Source organism: Chrysochloris asiatica, unplaced genomic scaffold (genome assembly GCF_000296735.1).
Source record: "Chrysochloris asiatica unplaced genomic scaffold, ChrAsi1.0 scaffold00016, whole genome shotgun sequence".
NCBI classification, from domain to species: domain Eukaryota; kingdom Metazoa; phylum Chordata; class Mammalia; order Afrosoricida; family Chrysochloridae; genus Chrysochloris; species Chrysochloris asiatica.
Genome location: NW_006408534.1, coordinates 5063994 through 5078895, shown reverse-complemented (window position 1 = coordinate 5078895; position 14902 = coordinate 5063994). Strand labels below are relative to the sequence as shown.

The 14902-nt window shown below is 36.7% G+C and overlaps 1 protein-coding gene across 2 annotated transcripts in view; it reads right to left on the bottom strand.

Moving 5' to 3' along the window:
- Positions 1 to 615: 615 nt before the first annotated feature.
- The window catches only part of MEMO1 (mediator of cell motility 1), a 218433-nt gene continuing 204146 nt past the window's right edge, over positions 616 to 14902 (bottom strand). The window contains exons 8-9 of one of the 2 annotated variants that reach the window (XM_006835160.1): positions 3183 to 3287; positions 616 to 1287 (exon numbers count right to left, since the gene is read on the bottom strand). In XM_006835160.1, coding sequence (XP_006835223.1) covers positions 1156 to 1287; positions 3183 to 3287 — 237 coding nt within the window. In that variant the 3' untranslated portion in view covers positions 616 to 1155. The remainder of the gene's footprint in view (positions 1288 to 3182; positions 3288 to 14902) is intronic. The other variant, XM_006835161.1, reaches the window with a different exon arrangement.

The following is a 14902-nucleotide window of genomic DNA, read 5'->3' as shown; positions in this document are numbered from 1 at the left end:
AGATTTGTTCTATGCTAAAGAAAGTAATACAACACCATACCATTATTTTAGTAGAAGAGCCACACCAAAAATCTTTAAATTAAAAAAAAAAAAAAAAAGTAGAACTACAAGAAAATCCAGTGGGTTTTGTTGTGATTCATGATTTCTTACTAAATATTCAAGTAAAAGCATCAAATTGAAAAAAGCACTAAAATATTATAGCAGTGTATGGTCTGCAATCATTTGAAAAACACTAAAAACACTCTTCAATACTCCTCAGTTGCAGACTACTGCCTATCAAGAATGACACTTGAAAGTGAAGAACTAGACCTGTGTTCTTTTACCAATCCCCAATCTTGAATTTATATTCTATTACAATTATAGTATTTAACACAAAGGGATATCACACATAGAAAGGCAAACAATGTAATTTTAAATACAACTCTAAAACAATATAATACTAATTTCTGTGATTAAAAAAATCACGTGAATATGTAAAATATAAAATACATCCTAAAATATTTTTCACTTAAGAGCTGAGGGTTACCATTCTTAACAAAAAAATTCTGAGATGCGATTAATTAAAAAAAAAATTCATATATACCACAGAGTAATAAGTTTAAATCAGACTATTTTGAGTTGTGTAGCCCTTTATTAGCAACTAAAATAGAAGGTATCTGTTGTACAACATGGGTAGTAATTGACTATAACTGGAGATTTATTATATTCTAATACAGATCATTTATAAATGCAATTTCTTTATTAAAAAGCTTCCACCCCTTTTTGTTTGTTTGTTTGTTTGTGTACAATTCGCAAAACTATTCTGAAAGCGGAATATATGTGCACAAGTCTGCAAAGAGTGCAAATTTAGGATATGATAAATGCTTTACAAGTTACTTTCAAAAACTGTCTGCCACAATTGGGCCTTTACATAGTCATCTTTTTTGATCAAGATATTTAATGTCAGCCTTCCTTCCACTGCCCTAAACAACAAAGCATTTTTTAGTGAGTTGAAATTAAGGAAGGACTACACCTACTAGAAAAGAAGAGAAGAGAAGTTCTATTCATTTGAGGTTTCTGAAACCCCCAAACCAGGAACAGTATCTTTGTAAGGGCTAGGCTGGGACCCAGACAGAGTATGAGTATGTGCAGGTGGATCCCTGAGGAGTCAGAGCTTCAGTGGACCGTGAGCGCTCCAACTGCATAACTCACTGAACTGTCCTGCCAGCTTCTACACTGACTTGACTGGGCATAATTCAAAAAGGAAAAGCTCATATTCATTCCATTCTTCTGGAGTTCTGTGATAGCCTAGAAAAAGAAAATTTGGTATATGACAAACATCATAAATAAAAGTGAGCACTTTGTTCACTTCACTGATGAAGCCTAGGTCTCTTATTACTTTTTGCTCATTCGTTTCCTGAGTTGCTCTTGTTATTGCCTCATAGTAAATAGAAAACAGAGAAAATTTCTCATTTAATACTTTCAAAGAAATTCTCCGACTCTAATTTCCAAGGTCGGCAGTTCAAGCCACTCCTTGGAAAACCTATGCAGGGTCACTCTGGGCCAGAACCAACTGGAAGGCACTTTAACAACAAGATTCCTGATAAATAATTATCAGTCATCTTCTACTTTACCCTTTCCCTGTATTTAGTTAGGACACTTTAAAACACAAATATAAAAAATAACCCTTTAAACCAAACCTTGGCCACTGCTAGCTTGAGATGCTAAATTTGAAATGTATATCAATTAGGTGCCAGATCTATGCGGTACACTAGAATTTTTATTTCTGTTGTAGATTGGCTCATCATATAATTTATAAAAAGCTTGTTTAATTCACTTCAGATTTTAAGAAATTTGTTGTTGTTGTTAAGTACTGTGGAGTGGGTTCTGACTCACAGTGTCCCTGCACAGGGTTTCCGAGGCTGTAAATCTTTACAGAAGCAGAAAGCCTCATCTTTCTCCTGCAGAAGAGCTGGTAGTTTCGAACTGCTGACCTTGAGGTGGCAGCCCGACTCATAACCACTACGCTAGTAGAGTTTATTATAGTTTAAATTACAGAAATTAGTTCAAGTCCTTAACTGGTTTTTCTTCCAGTCAATGAGTATTGTTTATTAACATAAAGTTTTTCCTCAAAATCCACACTTCAATTAACACTGAAATAACACTAGACTTCAAGGCCCTGCCCTAAAACTATTATGGACCACATTACCTTCACCATTATTTCTCTCCAACCAAATGAGCCCACTGCTACTTCCACCTTTCATTCTTGAGTACATACTTTCTGTCTTCTTTTTTAAAGCGTGTGCTCACCTTTTCTTTCAGAAAATTCATATTAATGTGTTGGGGGAAAAATGTGATATTGCTTTATAAAACCCAGCTGACCAAAATTTCTGCTTATTCAAATGAAATAAATATTATCCTTTTTGTTGTAAAGAGAAAAATATTATGTGCCATCTGCCTTGCTTTATTAAATCAAAACGTCTAAAGTTCAAGGATTAAATGTTTCCCTAACTTCTTCTGTATAAAGCATCTAAAGGAATCCTGGCGTGGAGCTGTAGGATAAACACTACCGTAAGGCAGGTTCAAACCACAAGGTCAGTGGTTCAAATTCACCAACCTCTCCTTGGCAAACCTATATAGGGTTGCTATGAGTCAGAATCAATTCGACAGCACTTAACAACAACAACAAAGGACTCAGTAGCATAGTGGATAATCACAAGGTCAGCTGTTCGAATCTATAAGCTGCTCTTCAGAAAAAAGATAAGGCTTTCTGCTCCCGTAAAAATTTACAGCCTCAGAAGCCCTACACAGGGCTGCTATGAGTTGGAACTGACTCAACAACACACAACTTTACCAATGAGTACAATAAATAAAACCAAAAAATTAGTAAGACTGTTGGTTATCTCTTAAAAGACCCGTCTGATTGTAAAAGAACACACTGAATTTGGTAAAGTGAAAACAGCGGTCCCTATTCCAAAAAACTTCCTGTATATAACAGAAAGTACTGACCTATATTCCAGCAATAAATAACTTTATTCAAGTGACTAAAATGATGAAATTCATTATCTTAAAGGTGTATTGAAAGAACACTGAGGATATGTACATAAAACCAAGGATAAAGTATCACAGATAATAACATTTAAGATATTTTGAAACACCACAGGATCAAATGTTAAAAGTCAAGGTTTCATAAGAATACTCACATTTAACAACACCCCAATGGGATGTCTTCCACATATTGTATTATGGTATTTCTTCAAGTAATTGCTAAAAGATACAGGGTCTAATTGTTCTATAATACTCATACCCTAAAAAAAAATAATGAAAAGAAAAGAAAAAAAGTTATAATGTATTATTTAGTACCTATTTTGTTAAAATGTTACATAGAACTAGACATAAAAATTTTCTTTCTTGGTACCAACTCGAAGGCACCTAACAACAACAACAAAGCAAATACATTAAACTCTGAAATATCAAACTCATTCATCAATATTAACCTTACTATATATACAAATCTCAATAATATATACACTTCATAACAAGAAGAAAAAAACTTTGAAATCCCAGCTCACTTTTGTCTGACTTTTTTGATATTTCTATACCATCTTTACCAGCTGTCATTTAATTCACAATTACTACACATTTTACTATTTTAGATTTTACTTACATATGTAACATTTGTAATGTTACTTACATAAGCAAAATCTACCATAAAGATATCCATATTAAACCTAAAATTAATTTTGATTATTTATTGCTATTTTCCTCCTTATCGATATTTCTCCCTACCATTGACATGAATAATTTAAAATACTCCATAATATATACTTAAATATCAACAGTACATAAGGTATTCAAATTATCAGCAATTAGCTACAATACTACATACTAAGAAGACAGTTAACAATGATAAAGCTAAAGCTAATGAAAGATTGATAAAAGCTTAAGAAATATAAAAGTCTTTTACAATAAGTTAAAAAACTGAAAAGCTTTTTTTTTTTTTTTCTTCCCTTTATACTTTAAACCAGAATAACTGATTTTAGAGATGGGGTCCTGGTACAGCACTGTGGGATAAAAGCATTGGACCCCAAGGATGGTTTGAACTACAAGGCTGGAGGCTCAAACTCACCAGGAGCTCCTTGGAAACTCTACAAAGGATACTTACGAGTCAGAAAAGCTTCAGTGGCACTTAACAACAACAACTGTTAAAACAACCACTATGACCTGGACACTGCAAAATCTCTGCAGTTTCAAATGTATGGCAAACAGCAACTCTAACTCATCTGAAGCAGCCAATAAACTACCAACTAATTCATTTAGTAATCCCCTTACCTTATTTTGTTATTCAGATAAAATACTTTACATGTGTTCAATAAAGTGGATTAATATCCTCTATGAGAAATGTAGGAGCCCTGATGGTGTAGTAGTGGGTTAACACGTTGGGCTGTTAACCTCAAGGTCTTAAGTTCAAGTCCACCAGGCACTCTGCAGGACAAAGATGAGGCATTCTGCTCCTGTAAAGATTTACAGGCTTGGAAACCATATACAGGATCACTGTGTGTCGGAACCAACTTGGAAGCACACAGCCAGCCAGCCAGTCAGCCATAAGGGAAATGTATGTGGTAGTTTAACTATGGACTTAGTTGGTGTATCTTGTGTGACTTTATTCTTATATATCATGTGTTTTACCAAAATAAGCACCAACAGTAAAAAGATGAGCATTTATAACACAAAATAGAATAGTGACCAGAAGGTGACATGAAAATTTTACATTGACAGCATCAGAATTTAACTTTATAAGGAATCTTTTTGTTTCTCAGAATATTCAAGTCCTTCAATAAACATTACCACAAAATATATCTGAAAGATGTTGTTATTAAGTGCCCTTGAGTCGGTTTCAACTCATAACAACTCTGTATAGGGTTTCCAAGGAGCAGCAAGTGTGTTTGAACCGCCAACCTTGCAGTTACCAAGTCCAGTGCTTATCCTACAGCACCACACCATGACTCCATCTGAAAGATAGGCATATGCATACATAATCAACTTTTAATTTTTGCTCCTAAATTAACCACTCTCAAGATTTTATCCACAACCAATTACAAGTGTTAAGTTGGTTTTCCCTGCTAACTTAAATGTCAAACCTAAGATAAAAACTAGTATCATAATTTTAATATACAGAAATTTAGAAAAAAGTAAAAAACTTGTTCCTAAATTTCCAATCCTAGGCTCTTTCCCATTATCAAGTTGCACAAGAGGTGATCACAATTCATGGAGATGCCATGTGTGTCTGAGTAGAACACTGCCCCATAGGGCTTTCAGTGGCTGATGTTTTTGGAAGTAGATTGCCAGGTCTTTCTCCCAAAGCACCTCTGGGTGGACTTGAACCTCCAACCCCTTCATTTAGCAGTCAAGTTTGTTGACCATTAACACCACCCAGGGATTCCTCTGTAATGTTATAGTATAACATGTCATTCTAACAATTCTCTTAACATCCTCACATAACAAAGTTAAATATTTGTAAACATATGGCATGAAAACATTTAATGCTCCTGAATGAGGTTTAGGACAACTTACCTGAAACAGAATTCTATTTATTAATAACAAACTAAGTGACACTGAGGGTCCAATGTTTTGATTTATATTAAAATCACAAAGAATATTCTGAATAAACTTATATTTACATATCAGCATATGATGAAAATTAAAAGAGAAAAAAACTAATGATCACATTTGTAAAAAGACAAAGAATTTAAACTAACTGGCCCAAGAAAGCTTTATACACAAAGCTATATGAGGGGGGCTTCCAAAAATTTCTAGAAAAAGTTCATTATCTTTTCATTTCATTTTTTCCATAAAAATTTTAAAGCCTCTTATATGCTTATAAATGTAAAGAAGACATAACTAAACAATGAATTCAAAAGTAAAATATATGGGTTGAATTTCAACAAAATTTTTTTAATTGGGTAATGGAAAATAAGGGATTATTAACAATTGTATTTGTTCATATTTTAATTTACTAAGGCCTCCCAGTATGGCATTGTAGAATAAGCACTGGATTGTAAACTACAAGGTTGGTGGTTCAAGCCCACCAGATGCTCCTTGGAAACCCTATACAGAGTCACTATGAGTTGGAGCTGACTCAACGGAACTAAACATTAAGTATATTAAGAATCTAAAACATGAAATCAGTCACTAGTCATTGAGCGGTACGATATAAGCAAACGTAATAAATTATGTCTTTAATGTCTTAAATAAGTCCATAGTTTGTTATTTACCTAGGGCAAAAATAATTTCCATTACAAGCAATTCTCTGACAAGTGTGATAGCTAAGAAGTGCCTTTTTATTATAGACAAGGAGGAAAAAACTACGGCTAAATGGACAGGTAAAGCTTTCTATAACAAAAGTCATGAAGTATGCAAACAATAGCAATAATGATAAAATTACACAGTAGGACATCTACTTGCTAATACAGAATATTGGAAAATATGCATATATATATACATATATATATATATATATGTTGATTTTTTTATACTAAAATGATCAAGGAGCTCTGGTAGCGTAGTGGTTACGACTCGGGCTGTGAACCGCAAGGTCAGCAGTTCGAAACTACCAGCTGCTCCGCGGGAGAAAGATGAGGCTTTCTACTCCCGTAAAGATTTACACCCTCGGAAACCCTGTACAGGGTCGCTATGAGTCGGTTCCGACTCCACGGCACATAACAACAACAACAACAACAAAATGATCAAAATCCCAAGACAACGGAAATTTTACTTCATTCAATATTACCAAAACTCTTAAGAAGATGCAAAGGAAATTATTTCCTCAAGTATGTCATGCCTAATAAACCTTTCTAGTCCTTAGAATACTAAAGATATGATTGTTATTGTTAAATGCCCTTGAGTCTGTTTCAACTCCTAACAACCCTCTATAGGGTTTCCAAGGAACAGCTTATGGGCACTGACCATGTGTGGTTAGCAGTCCAGTACTTATCCTACAGCACCACACCATGACTCTGAAACATGATTCCTGAGCTGAAAATATAAGCAATGGAAAGCTTGTATAGGGTCTACTATATCAAGAATTTGATAGTGTATGTGAACTGAATCTACCATCAAACAATGAAATGAGTTAATACTTACTCAGCTCTAAGATACGCAGCAGACATTTTAAATGTCCAAAGCCAATCAGTCAGGACTAGGCTTGGGGATTGGTAGTGTTAAGGGAAGTCAATCAGTGTGCTCTCACAGTAATAGGTAAAAAACTTGTGGTATCACAACCCAAGGGGGCAATCCTAAGCTCAGTAGTCAATTTTAACTGACAGAGTTACATAATCAGGATGGTAAAGATAACAAAGATGAGTGAATATCTTTCCTTTTAAAATTAAGTTCTTCTATATAAAATAAGCATTTAATAGTCCTTTCATTACCAAATTATTTTTTATTTTGTAAGATTTTGTAGGTATACTGGGTTTTTTTGTTAATGGAATGCATGCTGCATCACTGAGTGTTTTTAAATTTTATTAGGTATGATGGATCTTTATGAATGTTATGTGAGACACATATGTCCAAATGTACTCCGGTGGTAGGACAAGTGGGTGAAGCAGAGAAAATATTTTCTCTTACATATTATCTATTCCAGAATACCACACCTTCCCAACAATACACAAGACACCATCATATATTTACAAGCTTTATCTCTCTGTACAAAGGCCCAAAGAAACAAAAGTTTTACATAACCACTCCTCCAGAATTGGCCACCTCACACAATAACCTTAATACAGTAATATGTCACCAAAGACCTTCCTTCTGGTCTAGAAAATTACATGTCCCCACACCCTGGTGCATGTTCTGTACATGGGGAAAAAGCTGCCCAAGAAACCCTACAGGTGGATAATGTAAGTGATACTTCTATGTACCACAGGTTACAAGAGTTAAAATATTACCCAGAAGTATATCTCTCCCTAAGTAACAAACACAAAAGAATTTAAAAAACATTTTTAGACACCTTTAAGAATTACGAACTATAGGAGGCAGAGATGATGACATGGAGAGATGGAGCAGCTGGGGACTTTAGACACAGAGAGGGAGAGGGGCTGTGTGCTGATGACTGGGGGTCAAGCTTGTAGTGTATACCCCTTGGTTGGGTGATGATGCATGGAGGGGATTGCAACCATGGCAATGAAACGATATACGATAGGATGAATGTAGAACTATTGTTCTCCCATGTAAACTATCACATAATTCACAATAAAACATTAAAAAAAATTACGAACTATAATCATGTGTTTTAATTACAGCAACAAAATTGATAACCTAAATATTATGAATTAATTAGAACTCTAGCCTCACTTTTTAAAGAAGGGTAGATATTTCTCAGAGTGATAGCTATACATTTAGAGTAAAGGATGAAGAAAATAATAATCCAGGTTCTTTAACAGACACAAGATTAAATCTTGTAGTAAAAGAAATTTTATAGAAAAAAATCCTAAAACTAACAGTGCTAGTTTAGGAATGTACTAACAAATGGCTACCATACAGATACTAACATAAAACCAACAAAAGAAAGTATTAGTCAAAATCCAAGAGAAAGAAGTAAAGTAGACAAATATGAACAATATTTATGTTTAATAAGAGTACAAAGAAAGAAAGAAGTGGAAATTCAAATTAAGTGAAAGCTTTCATTACCAATAAATTTGGAGGGAAAAGAAGTTAAAATAAATTAACATTTTCAGATTTTCTCCACCAAATCCATAATGAAACACAGGTCTGTAGCATAAAAAAAAAAAAGTGAGCAGAAAAAATAACATATGACTATATTTGTTGTTGTTGTCAGGTGTCATTGAGTCGGAACCGACTCATAGCGACCCCATGCACAGCAGAACGAAACAATGTCCGGTCCTGGGTCAACCTCACTACCGCTGCCACACTTGAGTCCATCAATGATACCACCTGGCCAATCCATCTCGTTAGGGGCCTTCCCCTTTTTCTCTGACCCTCCACCTTACCCAGCATGACATCCTTCTCCAGCGACTGTTTCCTCTGGACAATATGTCCAAAGTATGAGAGACAAAGCTTAGCCATCTTGGCCTCCAAGGAGCACTCTGGCTGCACTTCTTCCAAAACAGATCTATTGGTTCTTTTGGCAGTCCGTGGCACTTTCAGTTGGCAGTCCATGGCACTTTCAGTAAGACTATATAATATATATAAAATAAAAGTACGACTGATATTGCAAGTAGGGATATCATGGCTGGTATCAGATGGATCTTGGCTGAAAGCAGACAATACCCAAAAGATGTCTGTTTGTGCCTTATTGACTTTGAAAAGGTTTTTGACTATGTGTATCATGGCAAACTATGGATAACATTGTGAAGAATGGGTATTCCAGAATACTTGACTGTGCTCATGAGGTACCTGTACATAGAAAAGAGACTGCTATTAGAACAGAACAAGGGGATACTGAATGGTTTCAAATCAGGAAAGGTGTGCACCAGGGCTGTATTCTTTCACCCCACTTATTCAATCTGTACGCTGAGCAAATAAACAGAGAAGTGGATTATAAGATGAAGAATGCAGCATCAAGATTAGAGGAAGACTAATTAACAACGTGCATTATGCACATGATACAACTTTGCTTGCTGGCAGTGAAGAGGACTTAAAATACTCACTGATGAAGATCAAAGACTACAGTCTTCAGTATGGATTGCACCTCAATGTAAAGACAGTAAAAATCCTCACAACAGGACCAATAAATAGCATCATGATAAATGGAGAAAAGACTGAAGTTGCCAAAGACTTCATTTTGCTTGGATCCATAATCAATACTCATGGAAGCAGCAGGCAAGAAGTCAAATGACAGACTGCATTAGGCAAATCTGCTAGAAAAGACCTCTTTAAAGTGTTCAAGAAAAAAATAACAGTTTAAGAACATAGTATTTTCAATAACCTTAAAAGCATATGAAAGTTGGGACAATGAATAAGGAAGACCGTAGAAGAATCTATGCATTTGCGTTATGGTGTTGAAAAAGAATATTAAAAATACTACCATGGACTGTCAGAAGAATAAACAAATCTATCTTGTGAAAAGTATAGTCAGAATGCTCCTTAGAAACCAGGATGGCCAGACTTCGTCTCTCACACATTGGACATGTTATGAGAAGGAACCAGTCCTTGGGGAAGAACATCATGCTTGCCAAAACAGAGGATCAGCTATAAACAAAGATAACCTCCAAAGAGATGTACTGCCACTGTGGCAGCAGCAATATGCTCAAACATAACAGCTTTAAGGATGGCACAGGACTGAGTAATGTTTCATTCCGTTGTTCACATGGTTTGCTGTTCAAGTTGGAACCAACTTGATGGCACCTAACAACATTTCAATTAAGTATTCTAAAGATCACAAAACCTATGATTAAAATGTTTTCTGATGGAAGAACAAGATGGATAGGAGAACACTTAGGCAGGTTTGCATGGGCTAAATGGGACAGTGGTAAACAGTGATTTGTGCTCAACGTTGGAACAATAGGGCTCTGTGATATAGGAAGTGAGGCATAGTCTGAACGGGTAAAAGAGACGAAATAATATAAAGATGCTTAACAGTCTTATGAATATTGGTTTCCATGCCTACTATTATAAAATAGACATTTCAGTGAGATAGAAAGGAATATCAGGAAATATGATAGAGAAAGCTTGTAAGCCTGTCATCTTCAGTCTGTAACTGATTGGAATACCTAAAAGGGGTTCTAGAACTTGCCCAATGAAAGATGCTTTTTGCAGAGTCTTTGTAGTATATAAGACCTTAGGTGGAATCCTGGCCCCCATCTAGAACCTTCTGAGGTGGGACAGTCCCACTTGGAAGGACAAGCAGACCAGCTTGGAGCAGCTAGAGGAACAGAAGATACTTCTAGAAAGAAAAATCAGCAGGAAAAATCAAAAACAAAAACGGCAGTCTGGTTGGCTACTACAAATAAGCAAGTTGTTTCCCGGGGAGTCATCAAGGCAAGCAGTCAAGTCTCTTCAGGACAAACTCCCAAACCCCCTAAGAATGAAACTCAAAGGGAACACATGAACAGGCATGTAAGCTTGCTGGTGACAACATTGGTCCACTGGTGAGCGGAAGAGGAGGAAAGGCAGCAATGAAGACATGGGCTGAGTTCAACCACGTACCATAGACTCCCGTTGACCTGGAGATGAGAAAGAGGTCTGACGCATGGTGAGACCGGGGGACTCCTGGGCCCATGGGCAAGGGTACAGCTATGGAGGGCTAGAGCTGAGAATAAAGCATCCAGCTGCTATGAAGTGGGGGGAGATGCACAAGAACTCCTAAACTTGAAGGTAGTACCCATTTGACCTAGCTTCGATACTTTGATGATCAGAACTCAACTAAAGGAAGATAAAAAATTTTTCATAAAGGCAACAAGTGTAAAATGCTACAATTTGATGAACTTGACCTATACTTATGGATGCAGTAGCTCAAAATACCAACTGAGAGAGAAGTAGACTTCACATCAAGGATCAGTCCTACTTCTGTACACACAGTTGATAGGGACGAGAGCAACTTAGACATTGGCTAAAATGGGGAAAGGGTGCAATAAAGACACGAAGTGACTGGCTTACAAGTTTTCAAGACGGAGTTTAGTTTCAGAGTTTGCAGGGAAGGTAGAATCCCCACAGAATAGTTTTCATCTTGTCTAGACAGATCTGGTGAAAGGAGATGGGAATAAGATTCTTATAATTCAATAGTAATTATTATCATGACTAACTGCGATCGTCACAAATGCAAAGACAGACTTTTGTAACAAAAAGGGGGGAAATAGTTAATCTTATATTCCAGGAACAGAGAACCCTAAGACCATCAAAGGAGAAGAGCATGAGCAGAATGTGGTACCCTATCAAGAGAAGCCATGACACCAGAGATGGGAAGAGAAAGGCTGTGTGCTGGTATTCAGGAGGCAGGCTTGTAGAATGTGCTCTTTAGTTGTTTAAATGATTATATATTCCTGAGTGTTTTTGTGTTAAAAAAACAAAACAAAAAAACCAGAGGGAATAGAAACAAATACTGTTGAATGATGATGCACAGAGGGGATTGTAATCATTGCAATGAAACGAAATAAGATAGGGTGAGTATGAGTGTAAAACTGATGTTCTCCCATGTAAACTATCAAAAAAAAAGTTTCTACTTTGTTCACTGTAACTGCTGAAATTGAAGAGTACTTATATATATATGAAAATACATTGTTGTTGTTAAGTATCATTGAGTCGATTCTGACTGATAGCAACACTGAATAAGGTTTCTGAGGAGCAGCTGGTGGGTTTGAACTACCTACCTGCTGTTATCAGTCGAGTGCTTATCCTACAGCACCACTCCTGGCCTCCAATATACATACATATGGAATCTGAGTCTGGCACTGTGGGTTAATGTGCTGACTGCAATGTCAGTTTGAACCGCAAGGTCGGCAGTTCAAGCTCACCAGCCACTCCTCGGAAAGCCTGTGCAGGGTCGCTATGGGTCAGAACCGAATCAGTGGCACTTAACAACCACCACCACTTTCCCCTCCTCTTTTTTTTTTTTTATGGATTTAACACACAAATGTATTCTCTTACAGTTTAGGAGATTAGAAATACAAATTCAGAGCACTGGCTCTACAGAAAACTCCTTGCTTCCTTTTCAGCATCTGTTGCTCCATCCAGCATTCCCTTGGCGATCTCCATGTGACTTGACATCAGTCTTTCCCTCTGACCTAGGAACTTTACAGTGTAGGGACCCCAGGTTCCAAGGACAAATTCCACTCCCAGCTCCTTTCATGGTGGTAGTAGGTCCCTCCCTCCCTACCTCTTGTGGAGTCCTGCGGTGATGCTGTAGGGCAAGCCCTGGACTGCTAACTACAAGGTAAGTGGTTCAAACCTCCTTGGACACCCTATATAGGGTGGCTATGAATCAGAACCCACTCGAAGGCACTTACCAGCACCACCACCACCTTGCTCTCTTACCACAACTAGCACCACTCTTTCTCTTATCCATTAAATTCCCGCAACACTGGTCTTTTTTTCCTCATCTTCTAACACACGAGCCTTTCCCTAGTCTTTATACCAGTTCTCATTATTTAAAATGTCCTTCTATCAGATCCTTAGTTGCTTCACCTTATCTTTTGTTGTTATTTAGTACCAACAAGTTGGTTCCGACTCATTGCAGCTGGTGGGTTTGAGCCATCAAACTTTCCATTAACAGTCTAATGCTTATCCTACAGTGTGACATCAGGACCTACTCAGGAAAGTCTTTCTCCACCACTTAAAGTAACCTCCAATCATTTACTACCTCAAAACCCTTTTATAGTTTACATAGCACTCACATCACCATTTAAAGATAATTTATGTTTTCTTACCTTTTATTTAATGTTATCTCTTCCCCTCCATGAGAGGGGGGGCCATGTCTACTTGTTTACTGCCATATCTTTATCATTATCTAGGACTGCAGTTCTCTCAAAAATAGTTGGTAAAATGAAAATCCAAATATCTATTTAACATCTCCACTATGATGTCTTGCAAACTTAAGACAACCTTATTAGAATTTATGATCTGTCTTCCTCAAAATACCAAGAAAAAATGGTCTTCTCCTCTCACGCTTCCTACCTAAGTGAATAATAAAACCATCCAACGTACAGCATAAGATAAAAATTTAGGTGTTATCCTTGACACATCCTTCACCTTCTGAATTCAATACATTTCCAAATCCTGCATTAAATCTGTCTCCTCAATATACTGAATACACCTACTTTTGTCCCTCTGTTTCACCATCTTTACTTCACTCACTTCTAAATTATCATTGTTTTTCACCTGGTTTGCCTAGCCTAACCAATTTCTATATATGTGCTCTAGCCTCTTTCCTATCCATTTGCCGTACTGTAGTGATATGATTTTTTCAAATATAATCTGATGTATTATTCCTAATTCAAATAGCCTGTTCCAGATTTTCTAATTTCATCTCTCACCACTCCCCTACCATTCATCTATTAATTCATTCATATTCATTCATACAACATGAGAAAAAGCCCACTCACACACCCCGGTGTACAAAATAACAAAGTTCCCCATTCTCATAAAATTTACATTGTAATAGCAGACATTGTCACCAAGGAAATTAACAAATACGTAAGTCATAGTAACAGAACTAAAAGAAAAACAATAAAATGGTATAAGATCATAGAACAGTTGTTCACCAAAGGGACAGAATGGAAAATTTTTGGTTGTTCAAATAATTAGGAGATGCTATTGAGATAGGGTGGCGCTGTGGGTTAATGCGCTAGACAGCAAAGTCATTTGAAATGCAAGAGCGACAGTTCATGCTCACCAGCCGCTGCTCGGAAACCCTATACAGGGTTGCTATGGGTCAGAACCGAATTGACAGCACTTAACAACAAACAGAGATTCAAAGACTTCATTTTGCTTGGATCCACCATCAGCTCTCATGGAAGCAGCATTTAAGAAATCAAACAACATATTGCATTACACAAATCTATTACACTTCCTTAAAGTGTTGAAGAGCAAAGATGTCAGTTTGAGGACTAAAGTGTGCCTGACTGAAGCCATGGTAGTTTCAATAGCCACATATGCCTGTGAAGGATGCATAAAGAATAATGAAGACCATAGAACTAATTGATACATTTAAGTTATGGTGCTGGAGAAGAATATTAAAGGTCCCATGGACTGCCAGTGGGTTAATGCGCTGGACTGCAAGGTGGGTTTGAATCACAAGGTCGGCGGTTCAAACTCACCAGCCGCTCCTAGGAAACCCTACCTAGGGTCGCTAGGATTTGGAACTGACTTGATGGCACTTTACAATAACAACAACAACCAGGACGTTCCTTAGAAACCAAGATGGCCAGACTTCATCTCTCCTACTTTGGACATATTATCAGGAAGGACC